Source organism: Alexandromys fortis, unplaced genomic scaffold (assembly GCF_014885135.2).
Source record: "Alexandromys fortis isolate MF-2015 unplaced genomic scaffold, M_Fortis_MF-2015_v1.1 scaffold_2_1_26212458, whole genome shotgun sequence".
NCBI lineage: Eukaryota > Metazoa > Chordata > Mammalia > Rodentia > Cricetidae > Alexandromys > Alexandromys fortis.
This window is the reverse complement of record NW_026067930.1, coordinates 4007231-4031442: the sequence shown is the minus strand read 5'-3', so window position 1 is coordinate 4031442 and position 24212 is coordinate 4007231. Positions and strand designations below refer to the sequence as shown.

The 24212-nt window shown below is 47.3% G+C and overlaps 1 protein-coding gene across 1 annotated transcript in view; it reads right to left on the bottom strand.

Moving 5' to 3' along the window:
* Trappc9 (trafficking protein particle complex subunit 9) overlaps positions 1–24212 on the bottom strand; it is a 430884-nt gene that overhangs the window by 122402 nt on the left and 284270 nt on the right. Inside the window, exon 19 of the mRNA XM_050145170.1 lies at positions 19055–19165. Within this exon, the coding sequence (XP_050001127.1) occupies positions 19055–19165 (111 nt within the window). The remainder of the gene's footprint in view (positions 1–19054; positions 19166–24212) is intronic.

Below are 24212 nucleotides of genomic sequence, written 5' to 3'. Positions count from 1 at the left end.
ATGCTGTGATGGGGTCTGGGTACTTGTATTTAAGAATGAGAAGCAACAAGGAAAAGTAGCACAGCAGGGGTTAGACCTGGGGTCCTGTGATGAACTCAGGAATCATCTGAGGATGGTGGTGGCTGTCAGGACAGAAGAGCACTAAGCACTTCCTGCGTGACACACCCTACACACATCTAACATCTTTGTTCTCTAATTGGCTGTCACAACAGCCCTCGCTGATGCTTTCTATTATTAGCCCACTCTACAAAACTGACTCCTAATGACTTGTGGTTATACCCACAGATTATTGCATCCCTCAACCCTCATCAGAGAAGCTTCTATTTGCAGCAAATGGCGATTAGCACAGACCCACAACTGGCCAAAGGGTAGAGAATATGAGACTGCAGAACACTCAATCCTAAATGGGGCATTTCTACCGCACCCACCTCTTCCTGAGGCTCAGGGATCATAATAGAAGAGGGAGCAGAAAGAGTAGAAGAGCCGGGGATAGTGGATGATGACTAGAATACAGTGACTTATAGACAGAGCAGGACAGCTGCTCATACATGAACTCAGAGCAGTTGCGGGACACAAACAAGACCTTCCTCTCTCACCGTTTCCATCTTTGTGGATTAAGGAAGCTGCTGAATACAGAGTGAGACAGGATCTCCAGATAGACGGGCCTTGCCGGATGCACACATGTGTTTCATCCTCTTTCACTCCATAGGGACACTGTTACTCAATGCCTGTCTCCATCACTTTCTGCAGGGTCTCCTCAACCTAGGGACCTATTGCTGACCCATTGACATCTTCTCCATCCTTCCTGTAAGTCCAGGCACAGTGAGGATATCATGGAAATTGTCTAAGATTAAGACAGGTCCTTACTGTGGACAAAGAACTGTGTGACCCCGGGTGGCCCTGTTCTACTCCTGAGCCTAATGTTTGTGACAAGAGAGCCAGCTGAGAGAGAGGGCTGAGTTCAGTGGCTAGGAACTGAAACTGGGCTTTGAGGGGAAGGTGGTATGGACAAGGCCCTGAGTAATCTGGACCAAGATGTGGTCAGAAGCATGAGATGATTGACATCTCCTATAAGAGTTGAGGGCTAGTGCCGACATTCACAGAGGTGCAGCCGGCAGATGGTACTCCATTACACTGTGTGGACAGTGTGTGTCAGGTGAGGCTGAGGGGTTGGTGAGCCTGGAGGATGTTCTGGGTGAGGGGGCTTTGGCATGCCCTAAGGAGAAATGACTGGTCTGATTAGGGCAGGGCATTCTGCTCCCCAAGATAAGGTCCTGCTCCCCAAGACCATAAGAACAACAAAGGAGAAAGCAGACAGAACTATCAATCTATAGTCAGTCATCCTTAGATGGAATTTTAAATATCATTCAAACCCTTCTGTGCCCAGCTGACCTTGGCTACCAGGCACAGGTCAGGAGCAGAACCCTGGGGTACCATGATGACCCCAACATCTAACAAACTGGGGGGAAAAACAGGCTGGCCAAATCCCTAGAAACTTCATTCATGGACACAGTCCTTTCAGTGGCCTTGATACTAGACCAGTTCCTGTCTCTGCACAGTCTCACTGTGGGTCCTTAGCTGACCACACACCTTCTATCCTCTTCTGCCAAACCTGGAAGAGAATGGCTTGAGCCAGCTCAGGAGGAATGACGAGTCACTGGAGAAAGGCCTAACACCTCTTCTTCTAAGTGGCTGTGTGGGGCTCTAGGGCCTGGGGGGTGAGAGGATGCAAAGGTGGGTAGACAAGAGGCCTTCTGAGGTTCACCACAGCTTTGGAAAGAAGGAAAACACAGTATATGTTTGTGCTCCAAAGATGCAGCTTATTCTGTGATACTCCGAAGACAGATTCTCCTCATGGGAGCTAAAAATAGCTTAGCTCTGATTAATCCCAACAGCAACAACTGCCTTTGTCCATAGAAACTTGGACCAGCCCGGGCTGTGAAAGTTGTCATGGAAACAGCATGGTGTAGAAGTTGCCATGATCAAGGACACATGGAAGCGACTGTCTTTGAGGCTTCCCAGGACAGAGATAGCCTGGGGAAAGAGACTGTTCTGGGGGGAGGGAGTACAAGAGCTAATGCTGAGCTTCAGGAGGCAGTTTCCAAAGATTTCTCCAGTGGACAGCATGTCACCTTCGACGCTGCAGCGTGGGAGTTATTCCTGTTTTCAGATAAATGCAAGCAAGCAGATGAGGTGTGTTTCAGAGACAAGACAAACTGGAGTCAGTCAGAGGTGGGGGGCAACAGGAGACCTACTTCACAGAGACTACTGGGATCCAGTAGGTCTCAGGAACAAAACGAGGCAACAGGGCCAGTTCCAGAGGACAGCCTAGGACAGCACCAGGCATCAGGGACACTAAACTTAGGGGTAATGTTGAACAGAAGAGGAGAAGCAGAGGCGCCCTGCAGGCTGGTCTGGCAGAAACCAAGAGCAGAGAGAAGTGAGGCAGAGCACTCACCAGATGATGCAGGTTGTATACAGACAGCCGACAGTGTAATTTCAGCACTGGGAGGCTGAGATAGGAGACTCCCAGAGTTCTAGGCCAGCCTGAGGTGCACTATGAAACCTTACCTCAAAAAAGTAAAAGTCAGAGTAATGCCAATGGCAAGAATGACCCCATACATGATCCTGTCCTATGGAGCTGGTTATAGACACCCTTACCCTTGCTATGGATAGCTGAGGAGGGCTCAGCACTGAGCAGACATGAGTGAGTGAAGACTCAGACACAGGATGGCCAGCACGGGGTAAGCAGCAGTCTCCCTCCGACGAGCTTCTCTTCACAGGTCTGGCTTCACTCCAACACCCACAATGAGAATTCGGCAATCCTCACATCCAAAGGACCCAAGCAGAGGACTAGCTGCCCAATGGGTGCCCCTGGAGCCCAGACAACACTGAATGTGCCTTGGTCGGTGGTGAAAACCAAGTTGAAATGGGCAAGTGTCAGGTTCAAATCTATCACAGACAAAGCCAGCAAACCAAACACACCAGACTATGATGGTAGGTAAAGGACCATGGGGGTGCTTTGAAAATTAAACACGACTTGGTAACACAATACAAGTTGTATCTGTGTCAAGTCATAAAGCCTTCAGTGTAGTGCACACAAAAGAAAACACCTAACACCAAAAAAAAAAAAACATTTACCCATGAAACCTAGCCGCCATGGCTGCAGTTTTACATACATCCAGTCACGTGCATTAAATGCGTTATTCATGTTAGCTCATTTTTATGAAGCTGGTATCTTATTCCAAATGCCATTTTGTATATTGCCTATTCCATTCATTAAGCTGTGAACATTTATGTTCGAAGGTGAGGCTGAGGCCTGGTCTTGACATGGGTGCTCCCGTGAGCCTGATTCTCGGAAACAAGGTGCAGCTCCATCAGCCTCTGCAGCAATGGCTGTCAGCCTTCCTAACGCTGTGGCCCTTTAATACAATTCCCCACACTGTGGTGACCCCCAGCCACAAAAATTATTTTTGTTGTTACTTCATAACTGTAATTTTATGGTGACATTTTATTTATGTTTTATTTTTGGTTGTGAGCCCAGCCTTTAACAGCTGAGCCATCTCTCCAGCCCTTTATTTATGTTTTAATAAATAAAGTTTGCCTGAATATCAGAAGGGCAAAACTAAGCCACTGCAGGTGAGTGGTGGCGCACACCTTTAATCCCAGGATTTGGGAGACAGAGGCAGATGAGTTCAAGGCCACCTTGGGCTACACAAGACCATTGTAGAAACAAATCCGGGTGGGTGGTATTGGCTCACACCTTTAATCCCAGTACTAGGGAGTCATATACCTTTAATCCCAGCATTAGAGGGAATATAAAATGAGAGGAGAGAGAGGCTGTCTGTGCTCGCCCAGCCTTGGCAGAGGTAAGACTTCTCTAGTGGCTTGGCTGCTTTGCTTTTCTGGTTTTCAGTCTGAACCCCAATATCTGTCTCTGGGTTTTTTATTCATGCTACATAATTTTGCTACTGCTATAAATCATAATGAAAATACCTGATATGTGACCCCCCCAAAGGGGTCATGACCCACAGGTTACAAACCACTGCTCTGTGGGAATGCGAGTGACACCTGCTGTTGGGGGGGTGGGGAGATTGAGGCAGCGGTGGAACAGAAGGTCTGCTAATGGCCAGACCTCAGGACACATGGCTCAACGTTACCAATTCTTTAAAAGCACAATTTCTTGAAAGGTGTCTAACAGTCAACTATACAAATGTACCACAATTTACTAATCATGCCCTATTGTCAGACAGTTCAGGTGTTTGCGTGTTAGAAACAATGTGGGGACAAGCATCCCCGTGTCCAGGACTTGATCTGAGCTTTCAAATATTTTCACGAGGACTGAGTCCCAGGAGGGACTTGCTCTCTAGCGCCTAGCCTTCAAGGCTATGTGTTGGATATAGCTAGGTGGCCTTGTGGTGAGTGAAGAAGGTGTGTTTATACACACAGAGACTGGGCATTAATGTGGAGCATGAAAGGGAAGGGACTGAGGTGACCGGAGGTCCTGGGGAGAATGCATTGCCTCGCCCTCAGGTAAAGGAGGCATCCACCCTCTCCTAGTCTTCTGGACATCCATGCGTCACATCTACCTAGAGACAAAGACGTAGCAGGAAAGGAGTGAGCCCTAAACAATGTCCCCAAAGTTGCCTTCATTTGGCTCTGTGCCCAGTCACAGAGAGCAGACAGTAGGTCCAGGAGCTATGACGTAAAGGAAGTGTGCAGGCTTGGAAGCCAGGACCTGGGCTAGAAGCCCCATTTCTGAACCTAGTGCCTACACCATCAGTACTCCTACACAAGCGCTTGCTATCCAGATGGTACTGAACAAATGCTATACAGCGGCTCTGAACAATACTCCCCGCTCCTCCTTCATCCTCCAAGCATCTTCTATCTCCAGGTGTATGTGAGTGGACTAGTATCCACCAGGAATGTGCATAGCACAAGGAACAGAGACCTACCTCCCGCTTGTCACTGAGTCCACAGCACTGGAGCGGTGGACTCAGTAAACACCGCCAAAGACTGATTGGCTATATAAGGAAACACTACAACAGACATGCTGCTTCCTTCTCCCAAAGTCTGGTGCTGCCCGTGGCACCTGAAGTGATGTGTCCTCTCAGAATAAGGGGATCCCATGTGTCTAGCACAAGTATTATGGGGCAGAAAAATCACTTCCTTATGATTTAAGACAATGATATTTAAGTTGCGTGAAAGCATTGGGTTCAGAAAACCCAGTTGCTATGCACGCTACCCCAAAACATATGAATGCATCCATCACTGTAAGCACACAAGGGAGCTGGAAACCCCAGAGTTTATACCACAGGCTCAGGCTAGAGTTAGCAGCAACTCTCTGATCCATGGGGGGGGGGGGCAGTTTGGCATCTGGAAGCTTCTATGTCCCTGTCTACAAGGTGCTAAAGGTATATATCATGGCAAGGGCCACCTGCAAAGATTAAGACCATCACCAGGAAGATGGGTGTGTGGTTGGATGTGAGGGAAGGCATGAGGGCAGAGGCCTCACCTCCGCTCTCTGGGCATGCTGGAGCGGGCATCTGCAGATGCGCACTCCTGTGGTCCTAAGATGAAGTGCTGAGACTGAGACTCCAGACCAAACACGGGACCAGCAAAAACAGAAGGAACATGGCAGCAGCTTCTGAAGTCTGAACTTGTGGGCCTTTGGTTATCAACTTCAGCCCAGGTGGCTTTAGCACATTAGCATGACAAAAACTCAAGCTTTAAATCACTGTTGTGGTACCAAGTGCCACCTCTTCTCTAAACCTCATCAGTCAGCTGCTCTGAGGTAGGGGTGTGAGGGGAGGGCAGGGTAGTTATCCATGCTTGGAAGATGAGAGCACCAAGTTGAGTGAGAGCAGGGGCCAGCACAGACACCTGAGAGGTGTTTGAGCAGGACAGAGCCCTCCCTGATCTCCAGGTACTCCCTGGTGCACCTCACACCCTCTGCCTCTTAGTCATTGCTATTTAAAAAAAAAAAAAAAACCTACCAGCTTAATAACTTAAAAGCATGTATACATATCATCTTATTGCCCCAAAGGTCTGCAAAGGAGCCAAAAAAGATGGTGTTTTTTTCCTGTACACTCTTGGGTAAAGATTTGCTTTCTTAGTTCTGCAGCTTCTAGAAGCCATCCATATTTTTGGGCTGAGGGTCCAATCACCATTCTTCTTCATGCCTGTCTCTCCACATCCACCCTATGTCCTCTCTTCCCCTTATGAGGGCCCCTGTGGGCAGTTTGGGCACACCTGTATAATCTAGGGTTTCCACTGCATCTCAGCATCCTTCGTTTGCAAAATCCACCCTGCCACAGAAAGAGCATAGCCACAGGCTCTGAGATGACTGTGTGTGCATCTAGGGAGTCGGTAGCGTTATTGTGCCTCCCGCACTTGTTAGCCATTTGGCCCGACATCTGGAACTAAGGAAAGAAAAAAGAAGACACACATATATGACTGGCAAGAGCAAGAGGGAAGAGTGACAAGAGAGGTGTCAGACACGGAGGACACAGAAGAAGGCACCATCTCTAGGGCCCAGCAAAGTCCTCAGTGGAGAGGCTATCTGGAGTAGAGCAGAGAAGTTCTCAGGACAGGCAGATGCGGACGGTACACTATACATACATGGTACACGGGACCAGTTCACACCTGACTCTACCACGGCATTACAGAACCTGGTTTATAACCCCCCTCTCCCTCTCCCTCTTCCTCTCTCTCACACACACACAGGTAGAGGGGGTGTACAGAAAGAGGGACAGAGAAACCTCAGAGAGAAACACAAGACAAAAAGAGAGCACACGCCTTGGAGAAGACACAATAGTCCTGATTGAGGAATCCCCAAGCCCTGTTACCGTCAGCTCTTCCACCTTCCTCAAGGTCCTCATGTAGAAACAGCTCAGATTCCCTGTGATTATGGACTCCCTTAGTTTAGTGGACATCAGGGACACATTTGAGAGACTTGCTAAAAATGTGCAGAACTGAATCTGCAAAAGGATGCACGGACGGTTTCTTAAGAAATGAAATCAAGCCAGAATAGGCACAACCTGGTGCACTCAGTAAACTTGAGGAGAAGCAATTTTTGATCTAGGCTACATTTTTAATTTCCTTAAAAATACTAAACATTTCTGTCAAGGGCCTCTGACCCCAGTTATTAGTGCTTGCTCTTGAGAAGATCAGTCAGTGCAGGCAGGAAAGGAATTGCTCTGCAAAGATGAACCAAACTGTAGTTCATTTATCCCATGGAAAATGCTGACACAGACTCCGCAGGGCAGGGGATGCGCCAAGCTGTCCCTGGCTCCCTGGCTGTGTCAACTCTACATCATCCCAGCAGCTGTAACCCTCTGTTATCCTGGCCTGTGTTAATCCTCTAGCCCGGGGTCTACTTCTAGCTACCAGGAGAAAAACATGGCTCCTTCAGGGGCAGACCTGAGATCCTGCATGTTCAGACATGATTGTTCAATAGGGAGAGTAGTCACAACCTATGTACTTTCTAGAATGTGCATTAATGGCCGGGTTCTCTCAGAGGCATTAGCTCCCCACACTCGGAGCCCTTGAAAACTTGTCTTTGTCCAGGCAGATCCCAAGGACTTAGCAGTTTCATGGCTTTCAGCCACCCCAACTGGCACCCTCTGCACAGACTCCACCTGCATGCCTCTCTCAGGTAGGGGTAGAAGGAATCAAGGCACAAAGCTGCAGAACTGTAGCTGACAAGTGGCCCTGAGATGTCATGGAACAGAAAGAGCTGGACCAAGAACAAAGAAAGGTTTGCAAGACAAAGGCTTCACCCCTGGTCCTCGGGAGCCCACAGCTGACACAGTTCACTAACCTCTCCCCCATCAGACTGTCCATTAGCATTCATCAGCCTTGAACCCTGCTTCCCTGCTCCAGAGGCCTCCCAAACACTGAGCGCGAACACAAACAACACAATTACCTTTTAGTCACAGAGAGCAAGCTGTGCACTGCATGGGGAACAGGCTTGCAAGGGATGGCTAATGGGAGATAAAATAATATCCTTTAGTATAATCGCTGTTGCACAGCGAAGAAGCAAAGCAGGCTGATGCCTAGGAGCCAGCGCAGCATGCATTGCCATGTGCTTTGGAAGGGGGAGAGCCCTGGGACCTGTCAGCTTTGAAGGAATGCCCCCATTCTACAGTGAAGCTTCCACACAGTCAAGAAGAGACTTGACATTCTGGCCAAGAGTTGTCAAATACCTCCTCCCAGCCGCTGCTCAGAGGTGAGGACTCAGGGACATAAAGAAGGAACCTGACTTGATCACCTCTCCTAGAGCAGTGGTTCTCAGCCTTCCTAATTACAGCAAAACTGTAATTTTGCTATTGTTATTGTACTGAATTGTAATGTTATTACTGAATTATAATGTAAATACCTGATATGCAGGATAACTGATTGAGCTATCCACAGGTTAAGAACCACAGTCCTGGACACAGGCATTGCCATGTCTCATAACCATAGAAAAGAAAGACTAGTACCACATGGTCTACATTAAATGTCAGCTGGCCAGGTTTCTGGGGCATCATAGTGGGAAGCACGGGGTGCCTCTAGTGCCCTAACACCTCAGTCTGACAGGAAGAGGGATGTCACCCAGATACCCGAGCCCCCTTTACCTTCCCAATGAGGCCTGTCCTCTGTCCCCGTTAGACACATTTGTTTCTGCAACAGTGAAGGATGTGGCGGGGGGAGGGGACCCAGCCAGTAATGGCTCTTGAAGAACAGCCTATTGTGCATGGCTGTTTAACTTTCTCAGCCTGTCTTTCTGGATGGCAGGGAGAGCAGGCCTAGCATAGGTTGGGTGTCTAAACTGTCAGTCCATTTTTGGTTCTGTGATATACCTTCTTGAGAGCAGACTGAGCTGTTTTTCTGCACTAGCTATGGCTGGAGGAGTCTATGTGCTTCAGGAAGAACACCCTCTCCCAACACTACAGTACCACACTGCATCATGCGGCATCGCTTCTTCATTCTTCTCCTTCGCTATGGAACACTAACTAGAAACAGTGGAGGGAAAGAGGTAAATGATGTACATGTTGGCTTTGCCTTTTATACACACACAACGGTGCCTGTGTATGCCCTGTTTAAATGTGATACCCCAAGACATCCACTGCCTTTGCTACATTGCTGCCTGCTCATCTTCTCAAGATGAGTCTGCTGCTCCCTAACAATCCCTAAATGCAGGCATGTCCAGGGTAGGGTGTACACACAAACGCTGGTCTTCCTTGGAATTCAAGTAGCCCTGAAATCCAGCAGGACAAGGCCAGGAGGACAGCGGGACTCAGCAGACATTTGCTAAATAACACAGACATCCAGTCACCTATGCTTGGAGTAGACATGACCAAACCTCATCAGCTAGGGTTCCCTTTCTCCAGAATTGCCAACACAGGGGCATGCTCTAAGACAGATCCAAGGCAGGAAGTAACCACTGCTCATGGATGAGCTCCCAAACTCTAAACAGGCTCTGTGTCAGATGCAGAACCCCTACCCCATCAGCCCCGCAAGATGTGTGCTGCCGTATCCCCACACTTCACAGGTAGCACAGGTATTCAGGAGGTCGGAGCACAGTGTGCACAGGGGGCAGAGGACCGCAGTCAGTGCTAGGGAGATCTGGGCTCATCGCTCCTTCTGTGAGTGAACAGAGATTAAATCAGCAGCAGTGCTGCACGGGGGCAAACCATGAGCCAGGAAGAGGGACACTTCAGGGTGTATGTGCACATGTGGTGTGTATAAGTACACCTGCCTACCCCTGAACACTTGTGCACAGCACATGCCCAATACAGCTTCTGGCAGAGTGGAGACATTTCATTTGTGTTAGTTCCAAAAGTCTCCAAGAAGTTGCTTTAACTCAGAAGACCTATTAGCCACTGGAACCCGCCCAAGACAGAAGCAGTGAAGCCAGCCACGTGTGAGGCGAGCTTATTTTGGCTTCGAGCTTGATGTTCTCAGTGCCTGCCAGCCCTGGGGCAGGCCTGCCCCACAAATTTCCATACAGGCCACTTGCTGACTCCTTGGTACTAGGCCCAGGTTGGCCTGAGGCCTGCTCTACTGCTCAGCCACTGGGCTCAGGAAGGCAGAGAGGTGTCTAGTAAGTGACCTCCCACTTAGCATGTGGACCCCTTTCCTGGTGATCGCAGTTCTCAGGCTCATTGGTGGGTATGACCAACTCAGATCCATTGTATTCTTAATATCTATATACCCAGTGCCTAGCACAGGGCCTGGCTCCTGGTGGGGATCCTGATTCACAGGGGAGCAAATTCAACAGGACTCTCTGTAGGAGTGAATCAGTAGATGTAAACTCAGACCTGCAGTGCCAATGGGACCCGCACTTCATCTCACTGAGCCTCAGTTTCCTCAGGAGCCGACAGGGGTGTTGTAAAAAGGATCATGGAAGTCACAGGACTAACAAGCTATAAATGTGGATGTACCAAGTACCAAGGAGTCAGCAAGTGGCCAGTACAGAAAGTTGTGGAGCAGGTCTGCTCCCATGCCGGCAGGCACTGAGCACCAAGTTCTGGAAGCCAAAATAATCTCGCCTTGCACGTGGCTGGCTTCACTGCTTCTGTCTTGGGCGGGTTCCAGTGGCTAATAGGTCTTCTGAGTTAATGCAACTTCTTGGAGACTTTCGGAACTAACACAAAGTAAATGACTCCATTATGTCAGCCTCATTTCGCTCTGGTTCTGTCACCAACAGTTCCAATAGGCAAGCACTTTGCTCTGTGACACCGCCTTGTTAGCCAACTTCCCAGCCAGTTTGCAACTGTGAAGTATTTCTTTCATTATGTGAAAAATGTTGTGTAAGCCACCAGCCAAGGACACACGCGGTGATTTTTCGGGGCCATAAACAGCCTGCTGACAAACCCCAGGATGTCTCCCAGGAGACCACTTCCCCAGAGAACCAGGCAGAGACTGGCTTCTGTCGGTGGACACAAGCTCCCGACTAGTGCTAGCAAGTACAGCTTCAGCCCATTCCAACTGGAAGATTCCATCAGCATCCGTCCTCCCTTTCTTCCCTCTCCAGTAGACTGTAGGATTTGAGATCCGTTCCTGGTCTAAAGGGCATTGGGCATGATGAGAAAAAAAGATGCCCAGGTCTACATGCCACTGCCATCCATGTAGCTCAAAACTGGGATAAGCCCACAACTCCACACCAGGAACTGTGCTGCATAGCACACTGCGTTCTAATGGCTTTGCCCAAACTTGACAGGAGCCCATGACACCTGTGAGCATGCAGATCCCACACTCGGAGGGTGTCCCTGCTCTGAAGGATACATAGGCTGCCTGCTGCAAATCAAAAAAACACATCCGTGTGAACAAAAGTGCCCTTTCCTCCACGGCCCACATGCCCAGACACGGCAGCAGAGCAAGATGATAGAGGGGGTGCTGCTGGCCGTGTAACCTACTCAGGACACAACCTGTGTGAGCACACCCCATAGACTGGGCTATGCCTCGGCCCAGGGCAACTGAAGCTACTAATATCGTACAGAAGAAAGCTGTGTGAGGCGGAAATAGAAGCAGATGTGGCCAGGATGCCGACACCTTCCAGCAGTCATATAGGACCTATGAAAAGATCACTGATGGAGCTGGGAGCTGCTATACCCTTGGTGAGGAACAAAGAAAAAAGGAATGCCCAAGGAATAAGGGCCATAGCTGGCAAAGCTCCCAGCCATGGGATTGGCCTTCTCTATGGAAAACTCAAAAGAGACAAATAGGAAACATGCAGGTTAAAAATGGATTTGAGAGATGTTTCTTGAATTTTGATTTAAAGAAATGTCATAAAACACCACATTGAGACAAATGAAAATCTCTAGTGACAATGTATTCAATGGTAATGAGGAAATATGCGTTTGAAAGGATGACACTGCACCCACTCAGGCTATGATTAAATACAAAAATGTTCACAGATCAAACAGGATGGAGGGAAGTGAGTGGAACAGAAATGACAAAAAGCACTGAGCTCCTCGCAGAAACAGGTGAGCAGCACACAGTGGTCAAAGACAAGATGAAGCATTGTGTATCTACCTTGTGCACACATCTGAAGCCTCCATGAGGAAGATGGTTTTGTTGTTGGGGCTTTGATCTTCCTTGTGAGACAGGGCCTTCTATATCTCAGACTGGCCTCAGATTCAATATGGAGCTAAAAATAGCCATGAACTTCTAATCCACCTACCTCCACCTTCTGAGTGTTGGGATTCCAAGTGTCTACTACCACTCGTGGTTCACGGTATATCAGGGATCCAACCCAGGGCACTGTGTTTGCTGTGGGAGCACTCTACAAACTGAGCTACAGCTCCACCTCCATGATAAAGCTTTTGAGGGTTAGAATACATGATGGTGGCTCCTATGTCAATGCTGTATGGTGATCAGAAACCTCCTTTTATTTTGGCCCTTGCAGGAAGATGCCTGGCCCTGAGACAGGTACATTATTATGGCTGACTGGATATTAAGGAGCTGAACAGCAAAAAGGGAGGATAGCCAAGGTCATGGCTAAGAACCAGAAGAGCTTACACTGCCACCCACATCCCTGGTTAATTGGGGGAGCACTTTCTTCCCCCAATAAAAGGCAAGGACATTTCCTAACCAATAGGCAGAGGCATCTGATAGTCCAGAGGTGAGGGTGTGTTTCACTTGAGAGATCCCAGTCAGGTCAGGGCTGAGCAAGCAGTCAGATTCTAATCCCTAGGGAGAGAACCTGGCTTCCAGACCTACTGGAGTACTGTGGCTCCAGGAACGGTGGGCTTGGATATTCCCAGGATGAGCCCAGAACATAAATAATAAAGATAACACCACACCAGGGCTACATTCCCTTTTTGCTAAGTTATCTGCAGGTAAAATGCCACATGCTCCCTTGAAGAGCTCCTGCCAAGTTTGGTTTGGCTTTACACATCGGACAGGGACAAGAATAAGGGTCTGGGAGCCAGAGAAGAAGAAAGACCCTTGAGAAGGACCAGAGTTCATCAAAACCGAGCTAGATCCACAGTTGCCAGCCACACCTGGTCCCAGCCCCTGTAGGGGCCAGCTAGAGAATGGACAGGGTCCTTAGAAGGAGGGGCTGGAATATGGGTCCTCCCCTGACTGCCTGGGGATGCTATGTCTATGTGTGATTCCTGCAGGTGCATCGCTCACACGGGCCTTGTCCTCAGACAAGATCCTTCCCATGCTTTCTTGTCTTCACCAACTGTGGTGGTTTGAAAGAAAATAGCCCCCAAAGGGAGTGACACTATTAAGAGGTGTGGCCTTGTTGGAGGAAGTGTGTCACTGTGGGGTGAGCCTTTGAGGTCTCTTTTCTCAACCTTCACTTGGTGTGACAGTTAACTTTCTGTTGCCTCTGAGTCAAGATGTACACCTCTACCCCAGAACCACACCTTGCAGGTTGTCATGTTCCCTCCCCACCACCATTCTCCTTTCAAATTGAAAAACTAAGAATGTAGAAAATAAAAACACCTCTCCTATAACTCAGAAATATTGCAGAAGGGAATGCAAAGCCAAGGGGTCAAGAAAAAGGTCAAATATTCTAGATAATACTCAATAAGAGCTTGCAGGAGAATGGGCACCACACGATTAAGTATTGTTTTGATGCTCATGGGGTTTTTTGGAGCATTTTAAGGATCAAGAGTGAAGGAATAAGAAATAGAGTAAAGGGTGGGGACAGATATAGGAGATCTGGGCAGTTCTAGGCTGAGGTAAACAGCACCCTGACACCCCAGTGTAACCCCAGGAGGCAGAACTGCCCAGAGGTTACAATGTCAGTATCTGCATAGAGAAGATCCAGGTACCCAAGCTGTAACAACCTGTGGGACTCTGCAGAGCCTTAATCTATGTGGGAACACCAGCAAGACTGAGGAGAGAGGGAGGGTGAGATAAAGGCCTGTATCTTGAAGCATGTAATGAGGTAATATCTATTATCATACATTATAAAGATATTTATGCATTAAAGAAGGTTCTTGTGAAATTTAATTTTAATGGTCTGATAATTAAACAAAAAAATCCACAATGATTATCATATCTCAATTTTATAGCATATTTGCTGATGGCAATGTTATATTTTTTTAAGAAAGATATTAATTCCTCACTGGGAGCCCCTTCTCTTGTCTTTGGGTATCTCTTGAAGCTGAGTGGGGAGGGGTGCCCAGTGCTATTGGTGGCAGCCTGAGCTACTGTGTGCATCTCATGCCACAAGTCAGTAGATGAGGCTAGATCCAGTCAATGTCCTGACACTCTAGACAAGATCTGACCCCTACCCACGGGAAAATGCCCATCTGATAAACTGCTACACAGACTAAAGAACCTCAGCATGAGGGGGTAGAGACTGTGAGCAACAAGACGGGGTATTTGGCCAAGTCAAAAATTTTTGGGAGTTTGAACATGACATTGAAAAGTAAATGTGGAGTGGAAGCTAGGATGATGCACACAGTCCTGGAGACCGCCATAGCAATGCAGTGACCACAGCATGGAGTCTGGGAACAAGAACTGTGACCCAGAGCATAAATCACCTTGGGCAAAAGTCAAATTACATGGCAGCCCTTCATGGCAGAATGAAGGCAACAGGCAGTCGCTGAGACTCACGGGCTCAGAGATGAGTCACCGATGTCCAAAGAGGAGACTAGGAAGGTAGGACAATACTCTGTCCAACCACTTGACACAATGACCTCCCCTTCCATGATCAGGTTAAGAAGACCTCTCTAAGCAGCAGTCGAGAGAGGCATTTCTGAGTTTCCAAAGCTCACACCCTCAGTCTATGAACAAATATTTCACATTTTTCTCTGCATCGGAATGTGTGGCACACGCACTTCCACATCATGTTGGCTCTCCAGCCTGGGCTGTCCCCCTCCACCCCTGCCCTCTGGTCCTCACTAACATCTGCTCATCTGACATATTCTGCTATGAACTAAATGTGCACACCCTCCCAAACTCATAGACTGATCTCTTCACCTTGCCCCCAAAGTGACGAAATTAGCAAGTGGAGACTTTGGGAGGTGAGGAGGTCTTGAGAGGAGAGAGAGATCTCCTAAGTAAGACTGGTGGACTGTTTTTAAAGGGGTCAAAAAAGACCCTGTCATCTCCATCACTGCGTGAAGCACAGGGAGAAGCTGTCTACAGATGAGAATATGGCCCTCATCAGATATTGGATAAGCTGGTGCTTCGATGCCCAGCTTCCAGCATCCAGAACCAAGAGACTCAAGCTAAATCTGCTGTGGTGCCATGAGAGTACCCCACCGGGTACTAAGATGGAAAATGGGCATTAAGAGCAGGCAGCTACCTAACAAATACATACAATGGTGGAGGCAGCTTCGGGACTGAGGGCTGGCCTACACTAGTGGGGTTCTAGGTATGCCACCCAAAAAAGACTAACATGGCCCCCAATGAACTCCCAAGGGCAGCTACTGTAGGGACAGAGGAGACAAGGGGAGAGCAAGGGTGAAAGTCCCAGTCTTCTCAGACACAGACGCATCATGCCACACTGTTCTGAAGAAGCCTCAGGCGAGCAGACACAGGGTAGACACGTAAGACCCACTGGGTGTGAGGTGGTGAAGAACCTGCCATGGAGGTACAGCTTGTGAATAGCAAGATAGGGTACCAGTTGAGGAGGAACATTTACTGGGATTTGAACATAAAATGTCTCCCATAGGCTCATGTGTGTGAACGTTCCGTCCCTTTCTGTTGTCGAAAGGTTATGGAACTGCCAGGTGCTAATGCCTCACTGGAGCAAGTGGGTCATTGTGGGAGGGCCTTGAGGTTTGGGAGCTAGCCTCATTTCTTGTCGGCTTCCTGACCATGAAGCGTATACAATCAGTTGTCTCAAGCTCCTGCCGCCCGCGCTTTCCATATCATGATGAACTGTACACCTTCAAACTGTAAGCCAAAAAAAAAAAAAAAAGGCCTTCCTCCCTTAAATAGTTTCTCACCAGGTATTTGGTTCCAGTAACAAGAGAGTAAGGAATGCAACATCTAAGCAAGGTTCAGCTGAGCTTCTGTTAGTCTCTTATGGTAAAATGGGAGAAGAGAGAAATGATTTAAAGACACAGCTCTTCCTTGAAGCACATGAAGGGACCCTGGCCAGCTAGACACGCCACCATCCTCCATTTGTTCTCCCCAGCTCAGTGTGGATCATAACTTATTGTCTTGCCATTCATGGAGTGGTGTAGGGCTCACCACATAGTCTCTTCTCAAAGTGTCAATACTTGTTTTTTTATGAATGAATAAAACAAGGTACAAGTTAACACTCAGAGATGAGAACTTAGGCAAAAAGCTGCATGAAGAAGAAGCCCAAAGCATAAAACCAAACTGCAATTATCTATGACTCGAGTCATTAATATCACATAGCCTGCGTTGCCAAGAATGATTCACATCTTCGCCACAGGACACGCTTAGCGATTTATAATTTCTTAAAATTGTTCTATACTGGTGTCACAAAAAGACCAGATTTATCTTCTCTCAGATCATGGGCTACATGAAAACATGCAGACAGGACAGATGGCAGACGTTTCGCCACACAATTGAGGGGGAAGGCAGTAGGCAATACCCACGCTTTCAGGAATATTCAGCCTCCTTCCTCCCTGGAAGCTGGAGAAAGGGCATTTGCTTAGCCTCTGGCATAGGCAGGAAGAGTGCAGAGGCCCCAGCACACCCAGGGAGGACAAGGTGATCCTAGGAGCATTTCAGGTTCATCTCACAGGGAGGTCAGCAATGGCCCCAAGCCTTGACTCTCCAGCCTCCAAACTGTAACCCCAACTGCCTTGCGAGGGGGCTTCGGGGCCTAACATACATTCATCCATGCCATTAACAATCACATTAAATATGAATTGCCAGAAGCCACTGCACAGTGAGGAATTAGCATAGAAATGAAGATGGTGGCATATTTACACAATGAAATATTAATAGCAGTCAAAATGAAAGGACTGGGCTCATATTTAGCTGCAAAGCACAATGCTTATTTAAGTTTCAAAGGGACATACACGACAGGCAAATACTTATAGGATTTAAAAATAAATTCTCAAAACGATTCTTGGTTGTGGGGATACACGTATACACAGTAAGAGCAGAGGAATGCAGACATGAATGGTACTACCACCTTCAAAGAGTCACCCTGAGGAGGAAGAGAAGGATGGGGTGTTGCTTAATTGTTCTTTCCATAGCTTACTTATCCCAACATTTCATTTTGAGATTTTTTTTTTCAAATACAAAGCTTGAAGTGAGCAGCACTTCAGTTTGGTTCATCACTATCCACCCCGCTGGCCTCAGAGCATCCATTAACTCCAGCAGTTTGCCGTGCACGGCAGACTGCTGCTGGGGTCACACCCCAAGCCCAGGCTCCTTTGCATGTTGACTTTTAACCAGGGCTCATCACTGGTTTCCATGCATTCTTCTGATGCACAGTTGACACACTCTAATCTCAGGTGACTCTATGCTGTGTTTTAAAGGATGTGGATGTTTGTGTAACCCACACCCCCACTGAGTTACCCTATCAGATTAGCACACAGAAAATTACCTTCCTCCCTTCTGGGTCAAGCCCGGTCCTGACCTCGCCAGGGGAAACCCACATTGAGACTCTCCTAACTAGAGACTGCTTTTGTTCGCTCTAGAGCTTCATAGGAACGGTGCCATCACACAACAGGCGCCATCACACAACAGGCCCCACAAATGAGGCTGCTTTCATGCCCCATCAAACTCTTGAGCATTCTGTGGGTTTGTCGCAGGGTGCACCTCCCCTTGTAGAAAACACAACCAACTTTACCAACCAAACCATCTTTCTGGCCCCTTAACTTATTTGGCTAGCTATCACTTTGCGTATGTATACATGTGGCAAGTGTGTATGCATGTCCGCATGCGTGCGGGTGCACACACGTGGGGGCGGTGGCTCAAGGTTAATGTCTGGTGCTTTCTTCAATCAGTCTGCATCTTACACATTGAGACCAAGCCTCCTGCCGAACCCGAAGTCCATATTATCAGCTGACAAACTAGGTAGCTCAGCAGGAGTGTAGAGGAGTCAGGCTCTACTTCCTGCATACTGGAATTACAGGCGGGCTGTTAAACGCACCCAGGTTTTGCATAAGTTCCGGACATCTGAGCCCCAGTCCTCACACATGCTGTGGTGGTTTGAAAGAAAATGGCTCCCATAGGGAGCAGCACTGTTAGGAGGTGTGGCTTTGTTGGAGTGGGTATGGCGGTGTTGGAGGAAGTGTGTCATGGTGGGGGGCGGGCTTTGAGGCCTCCTATGCTTAAGCTACATCCAGTGTGGAACACAGTTGCTTCTGCTGCCTATGGGGTCAAGACATAGAACTCTCAGTTCTTTCTCCAGCACCATGTCTGCCTGCATGCTGCCTCAAAGACAATGGACCAAACCTCTGAAACTGCAAGCCAGGCCCAATTATATGTTTTCCTTTATAAGAATTTACATGGTCATGGTGTCTCTTCACAGCAATAGAAACCCTAACTAAGAGAGAAGGCAAAGACATCACCTGCTGAGCCATCGTTTCTGCCCCACACCCTGAATATTTTTTTTTTTTTTTGATAACTATTGTTGGAACAGCAGGGCCAAGGGCAAGTGTATGTTTGGCATTAAAAGGAAGTGTTGTGACTTTGTCCCCAGTGGCTGGGGTTCCAAGCACTTTGTCTCCTCCCCAGCGCTCCCTCCATGTCTTTTCCAACCCCCTGTTCTGATAAATGTGCAGCAACTTCGCCCTGTGAAGTTGGCATTTGTATTTCCCTGCTGACTAGTAAGACAATGTCAGCCATTGGGGCGGGGTAGGAGGAATTTGCTCTTTAAAATAAGACAGAGCCAGGAATATGTAAACAGATCTAGAGCAAACATGGGGGGATATTTAGATCTAAGACACGGGCCTGCTGATTTATTGTTGCTGAACCTGGGGCCTCATACATCTTTCTACTGAAAAATAAAAATACCATTCCATCTACCCATGGAACTAGAAGGCATGGCCTCTTGATGTAGGGGGAGGCCAAGAAGAGAGTAAGGCGGGGGCTCTACATCGTCCCAGCATTACCAATCTCTCTCCACCTGGATCCTGGCCTTACTCTGCCTCTGCAGGACACTTACCGCTGGCACTCACTGGCATGCAAGACGAGCTCAGAGTTGTTCCTGGCACAGACTGTCAGCTCGTGCTCTGTGGAATTGAAGACGTCCAGGAGCAGGTGGCACTGCCGGGTGCTGTGTGGAGAGACAGAGGGAAGTTCAGAACCCTCCAATAGCAAAGAGAAGCAGCTGAGCCCTTTCTTCCTATATCCTTTGGATCCTGGAACTTCCCACTATCTGAAGATGTGCAGAGATGTGGTTTATAATAATGCCAAGGCCTCTGGGCATGTGCTTAGAACTTTGTCAAACCCTTTACAAACCAAATGACCTTGGAAAGTAGCTCGGTTCTCCAAGTCTTAGCCAGTGGCGAGCAACTGGTCCCTAAGACCATCTATACATATGGCATACAGTGTACTTAATAAAGCTGTGTCCAAATGAGGAAGTCTTGAGACTGAGCAAAGGGCTGGGTGTTGGAATGTGAAGAACTGGGCCCCATGTATTTGTGCTGACTTCTCTGTAAGCTTCATTCTCTGGGACTCCAAATTATTCCTCTTTAGAGCTGGGGCACTTGAAGCCTCCCCTCCCTTTGCTTCCTGCAGGGTAGGAAGTAGCGTTCTCAACTTCCAAAGGCTCCTTGTAGCAAGGGACACTACCAATGGCAGCATCCCAACCCACAGGCTTCTCAGACCCCAAGTGACAGAGCCTGGAGGAGGAGGAGGAGAAGGAAGAGGAGGAGGCTTCTTGCCTGTGGCCTCCCTGGTTTCCCTTACTTCCTCTTTGGAATGAGAGGGAGACTTTGAAGCTCAGTTACCATTCAGAGATGAGAACCAAACTGTAGGCTGTGAATGGCAGAGCTGGGGCCGGAAGGAGCTGGAAAATCAGGCACCTCCTATAGCAGAGATGCGCCACCCCCACTGCCTCCTCCCTGTGGACTTATTAGCTACACAGCTGCAATACTTAAAAAGTACCAACAACTCATGCTCCACTGGTGTTGATCACTACAGTTCTGTTTCCATTACAGTTGAATGCTTGCCTAGAACTAGAACAGCTTCCCCAAAACCGGTAAGCACATGACAGGAAATCGATGCTTGCTGGCTGATCTAAAAGAGATGGCCATGGCCACTGCAAGAGCAGAGTCATAGGGCAGCTGTGATGGCCTTGAGGAAAGAGGATGAATCATTTCTCTTGGAAGTAAGGGAGAGAGACACAGGGACAAAGAGCTGCTCTCAGGGTCATCTCTGGCTCCGTGTGGAATCAAAACCTTCTAAGAGACATCTGACTTCTCTGGTGTGTCCCCAAGCAGGAGGCAGGGCTATGCTGGCTATCTGGAGAGCCAAGCCAAAGGAATAGAGAGGGATGTAGGAGTTTGCCTCAGTGCTCTGACACTTCTGGGAGAACAGTACAGGGGAGAAGAGGGTAGGGAGAGGACTTAGAAAGAGGGTAGGGGAGAGGACGGTAGGGAGAGGACCACTGGGGTGATGGCTGAGACTCCAGACTGAGCTCAAGATGGTTTACCTTCACAGTTGGTAGGTGCTATTGATCTCGCCTGTCCTCTGCTCCCTGGGGACAGAGGGAATGTGTCTAGGGTTCACACACACACACACAGAAGCAGACACTGTCCAGAGGCCAGGGAGTATCACAAAGCAATCTTTCCAAGAACATTGGGCTTCTCCAGGGAGGGATGCGGAGGCACAGTGTCACTATCTCTGGTACACACAGCATCAAAGTAGCATCAGAGGCTTTCAAAAGATATCCTCCTGTTGGCTGATGGGAGCTGTTGGAAGCAAGGGTGTCTTCCCCAGGGGGCAATGGCATTTGGAGCACGCTCAGTTCTGACAACTGCCTAGAAGGAGCCTCTTCCCTTAACTCCTAGGCAAAGGAGACTCCAGGAATGAAGATCAGACCTGCCTTTCTCATAACTTCATTAAATCTTTAATCACAGCAAAATATTCCATCATAAAACATTAGTGGGGGAGGGGGTAAGGCCATTTATTTAAAGCCTAGAAGGCTGTTTCCACTGGTAGAGCCCGGTACCTGAGAAGCTGCCTAGGAATGCGGCACAGATACACTATGCGTTGCTGTGCTCCCTGTTCTGAGCCACTGTCTATGTGGGGCATCTAAGCTACTGTTTCTATTGCTTCTGTCGACACGATGATGTATCGGCGGATCTTTGTTTTCTATGGGTTACTCGTAAATTAACTCCCGTCCCAGTCTGTGGTAGCATTTTGTGTCCACCGCAATCTGATTTACTCATGTGTCTTTCCACGTCCCTGTGGCTGGTTTTCTTTATGAGCTGTTGGAACGCAGAATTTACTTTTTTCATTCTTGCTCAAGTCTTGGGTTTTGTTTGCTCTTCTGGATTCACCTTTCTGAAGACGAGGGGTTGCCTAGGAAATGATCCCTGAAGAATGGGAGTCAGAGCAAACTTGTGAGGACCGATAAACTTGCACAGAAAGTGGGAGACTTGGGTCTATGGCGCCAGAGGCCACATGTTCCCTGATTCATCAGTTGAGTCTTCTAACGGACATGTGAGTTTCCCCTGCCAGTCAGCTACACACAGTTGAGAAAGGGAGATGAGGAAGAAAGACAGGGTCTCAGCTTTCTTGAGAATTGAACTGGGAAGAGAGTACAGAGAGAGGGGTTTAAAAAATTAAAACAATCTTTTCCATAAAGTTAAAAGCAATGGATGCAAATAAAAAGACTGCAGGTTAAAGGCTCACCTTATTGGTGATATTTCTATGTATTAACTGAAGATAGTGACAAGGAGAGGTATTTAAGAATACAGATTTATAGCCGAGCAGTGGTGGCGCATGCCTTTAATCCCAGCACTCAGGAGGCAGAGGCAGACGGATCTCTGGGAGTTCGAGGCCAGCCTGGTCTACAAGAGCTAGTTCCGGGACGGGCACCAAAGCTACAAAGAAACCCTGTCTCAAAAAACCAAAAAAAAAAAAAAAAAGAATACAGATTTATAAATGTAATGCAGCACAGAAATCATTTATGAATAAATGTAATAAATGTGTGTAAGACATCCATGTAAACTATTTTAATGTTTTACAGAAAAGTTGGTAAAGCAGTCAATTTATGCTTGAGGAAAAGAAGTCACAATTCTCCAAATCTACATAAATTCAATGAACCTTAATTAAAAGAGGGACAACAAAGTTTTAGTAAATTCTATGTGCTATTCTAAATTATAGATTTTTTTAAAAAGCATCAAGAACACACAGAATAATGATGATGAGGACATTAGAAAGATCTAGCCTACTAGATATGAACAAATCGTCCAAAGCATAAACAATGAAAGACAGCCCAGAAAATGTCCCAGTGCTGGGGACTGGAGGTCTGACCAAGAGGTGATACTCTCTAGGAGAAAAATTCCAGGAAAGTCCCAGCACTGGGGACTGGAAGTCTGACCAAGAGGTAATACTCTCTAGGAGAGAAATTCCAGGGAAGTTCTGGGACACCTGGTTATATGCACAGAGAACCATATCCCTACCTCAGACCATGACCTTAAAAGTCCACAAAATTGCTATGTGTGGTGTGGCCATTTCCTCAGAATTCAAACATTTATGCAGATACCCCTTCTACAGGGAGGACAGGAAGTGATCCAACCTACAAAGCTTAGGGTACTCAAATAGAGGTAAAAAAAGAAAACACAAACCGGGGAAATTCTCGATATGGAAGAGTCTGGGTAACAAACAGGAACTACAGAAACAAGTATAACCAACAGAATACAAGAGATAGAAAAAAGAATCTCAGGTGCTGAAGACATTATAGAGGAAATAGACTCATTGGTCAAAGAAAACATTAAAGCCAACAAATTCTGGGATACCATGAAAAGACCAAACCTAAGAATAAGAGGGATAGAAGAAGATGTTCCGCTCAAAGGCAAAGAAAATATATTTAACAAAAGCATAGAAGAAAACTTTTCCAACCTAAAGAAGGATATCCCTACAAGAAGCTTACAGAACACCAAATAGACTGTATCAAAAAGCAAAAAACAACAAAAGTCCCCTCACCATATAATAATCAAAACACAAAACATACAGAATAAAGAATATTAAGAGCTTCAAAGGAGCTGTCAAGTAACATATGAAGGCAGACCTATCAAAATTACACCCCACTTCTCAATGGAAACCATAAAGCCAGAAGGTCCTGAGCAGATGTGCTGCAGACACTTAGAGACCACGGATGCTAGCCCAGACTACTATATCCAGCAAAGCTTTCAATCACCTTCAATGGAGAAAACAAGTATTCCATGACAAAATCAGATTTAAACAATACATATTCACAAACACAGCCCTACAGAAAGTACGAGGAGGAAAACCCCAACCCAAGGAAGCTAATTGCACCCACAATAACACAGGCAACTGAAAACCTTTCACCAGCATAACCCAAGGAAGGGAAACACACAAGCCCTACTACTGAAAAATAACTGGGATTAACAACCACTGGTCATTAATATCTCTTAATATCAATGAACTCAATTCACCTATAAAAAGACACAGGCTAAGAGAATGGATACGAAAACAGGATCCAGCCTTCTGCTGTTTATAAGAAACACACCTCAACCTCTGAGATACTACCTCAGAGTAAAGGGTTGGGAAAAGGTTTTCCAATTAAATGGACCTAAGAAACAAGCGGGTATAATATCCTAATATCTAACAAAAGAGATTTCAAACTAAAATCAATCAGAAGAGATGGGAAAGAACATGTTATACTCATAAGAGGAACAATCTATCAAGATGTAGTTTCAATCCTGAACATCTATGCCCCAATACAAGAGTATCCACATGTGTAAAAGGGCATTGAGCCTATAACTCGTGATCTTAGAGAAGCTAAAAAAGGAGAACACAAAGAAAAACATATAGGCATCCTCCTGAATATTAACCTTCATCAGGCAATGAAAGGAGACAGAGACAGAGACCCACATTGGAGCACCGGACAGAAATCGCAAGGTCCAAATCAGGAGAAGAAGGAGAGAGAGCACGAGCATGGAACTCAGGACCACAAGGGGTACACCCACACACTGAGACAATGGGGATGTCCTATCGGGAACTCACCAAGGCCAGCTGGCCTGGGTCTGAAAAAGCCTGGGATAAAACCCATCTCGCTGAACATAGCAGACAATGAGGACTACTGAGAACTCAAGAACAATGGCAATGGGTTTTTGATCCTACTGCAC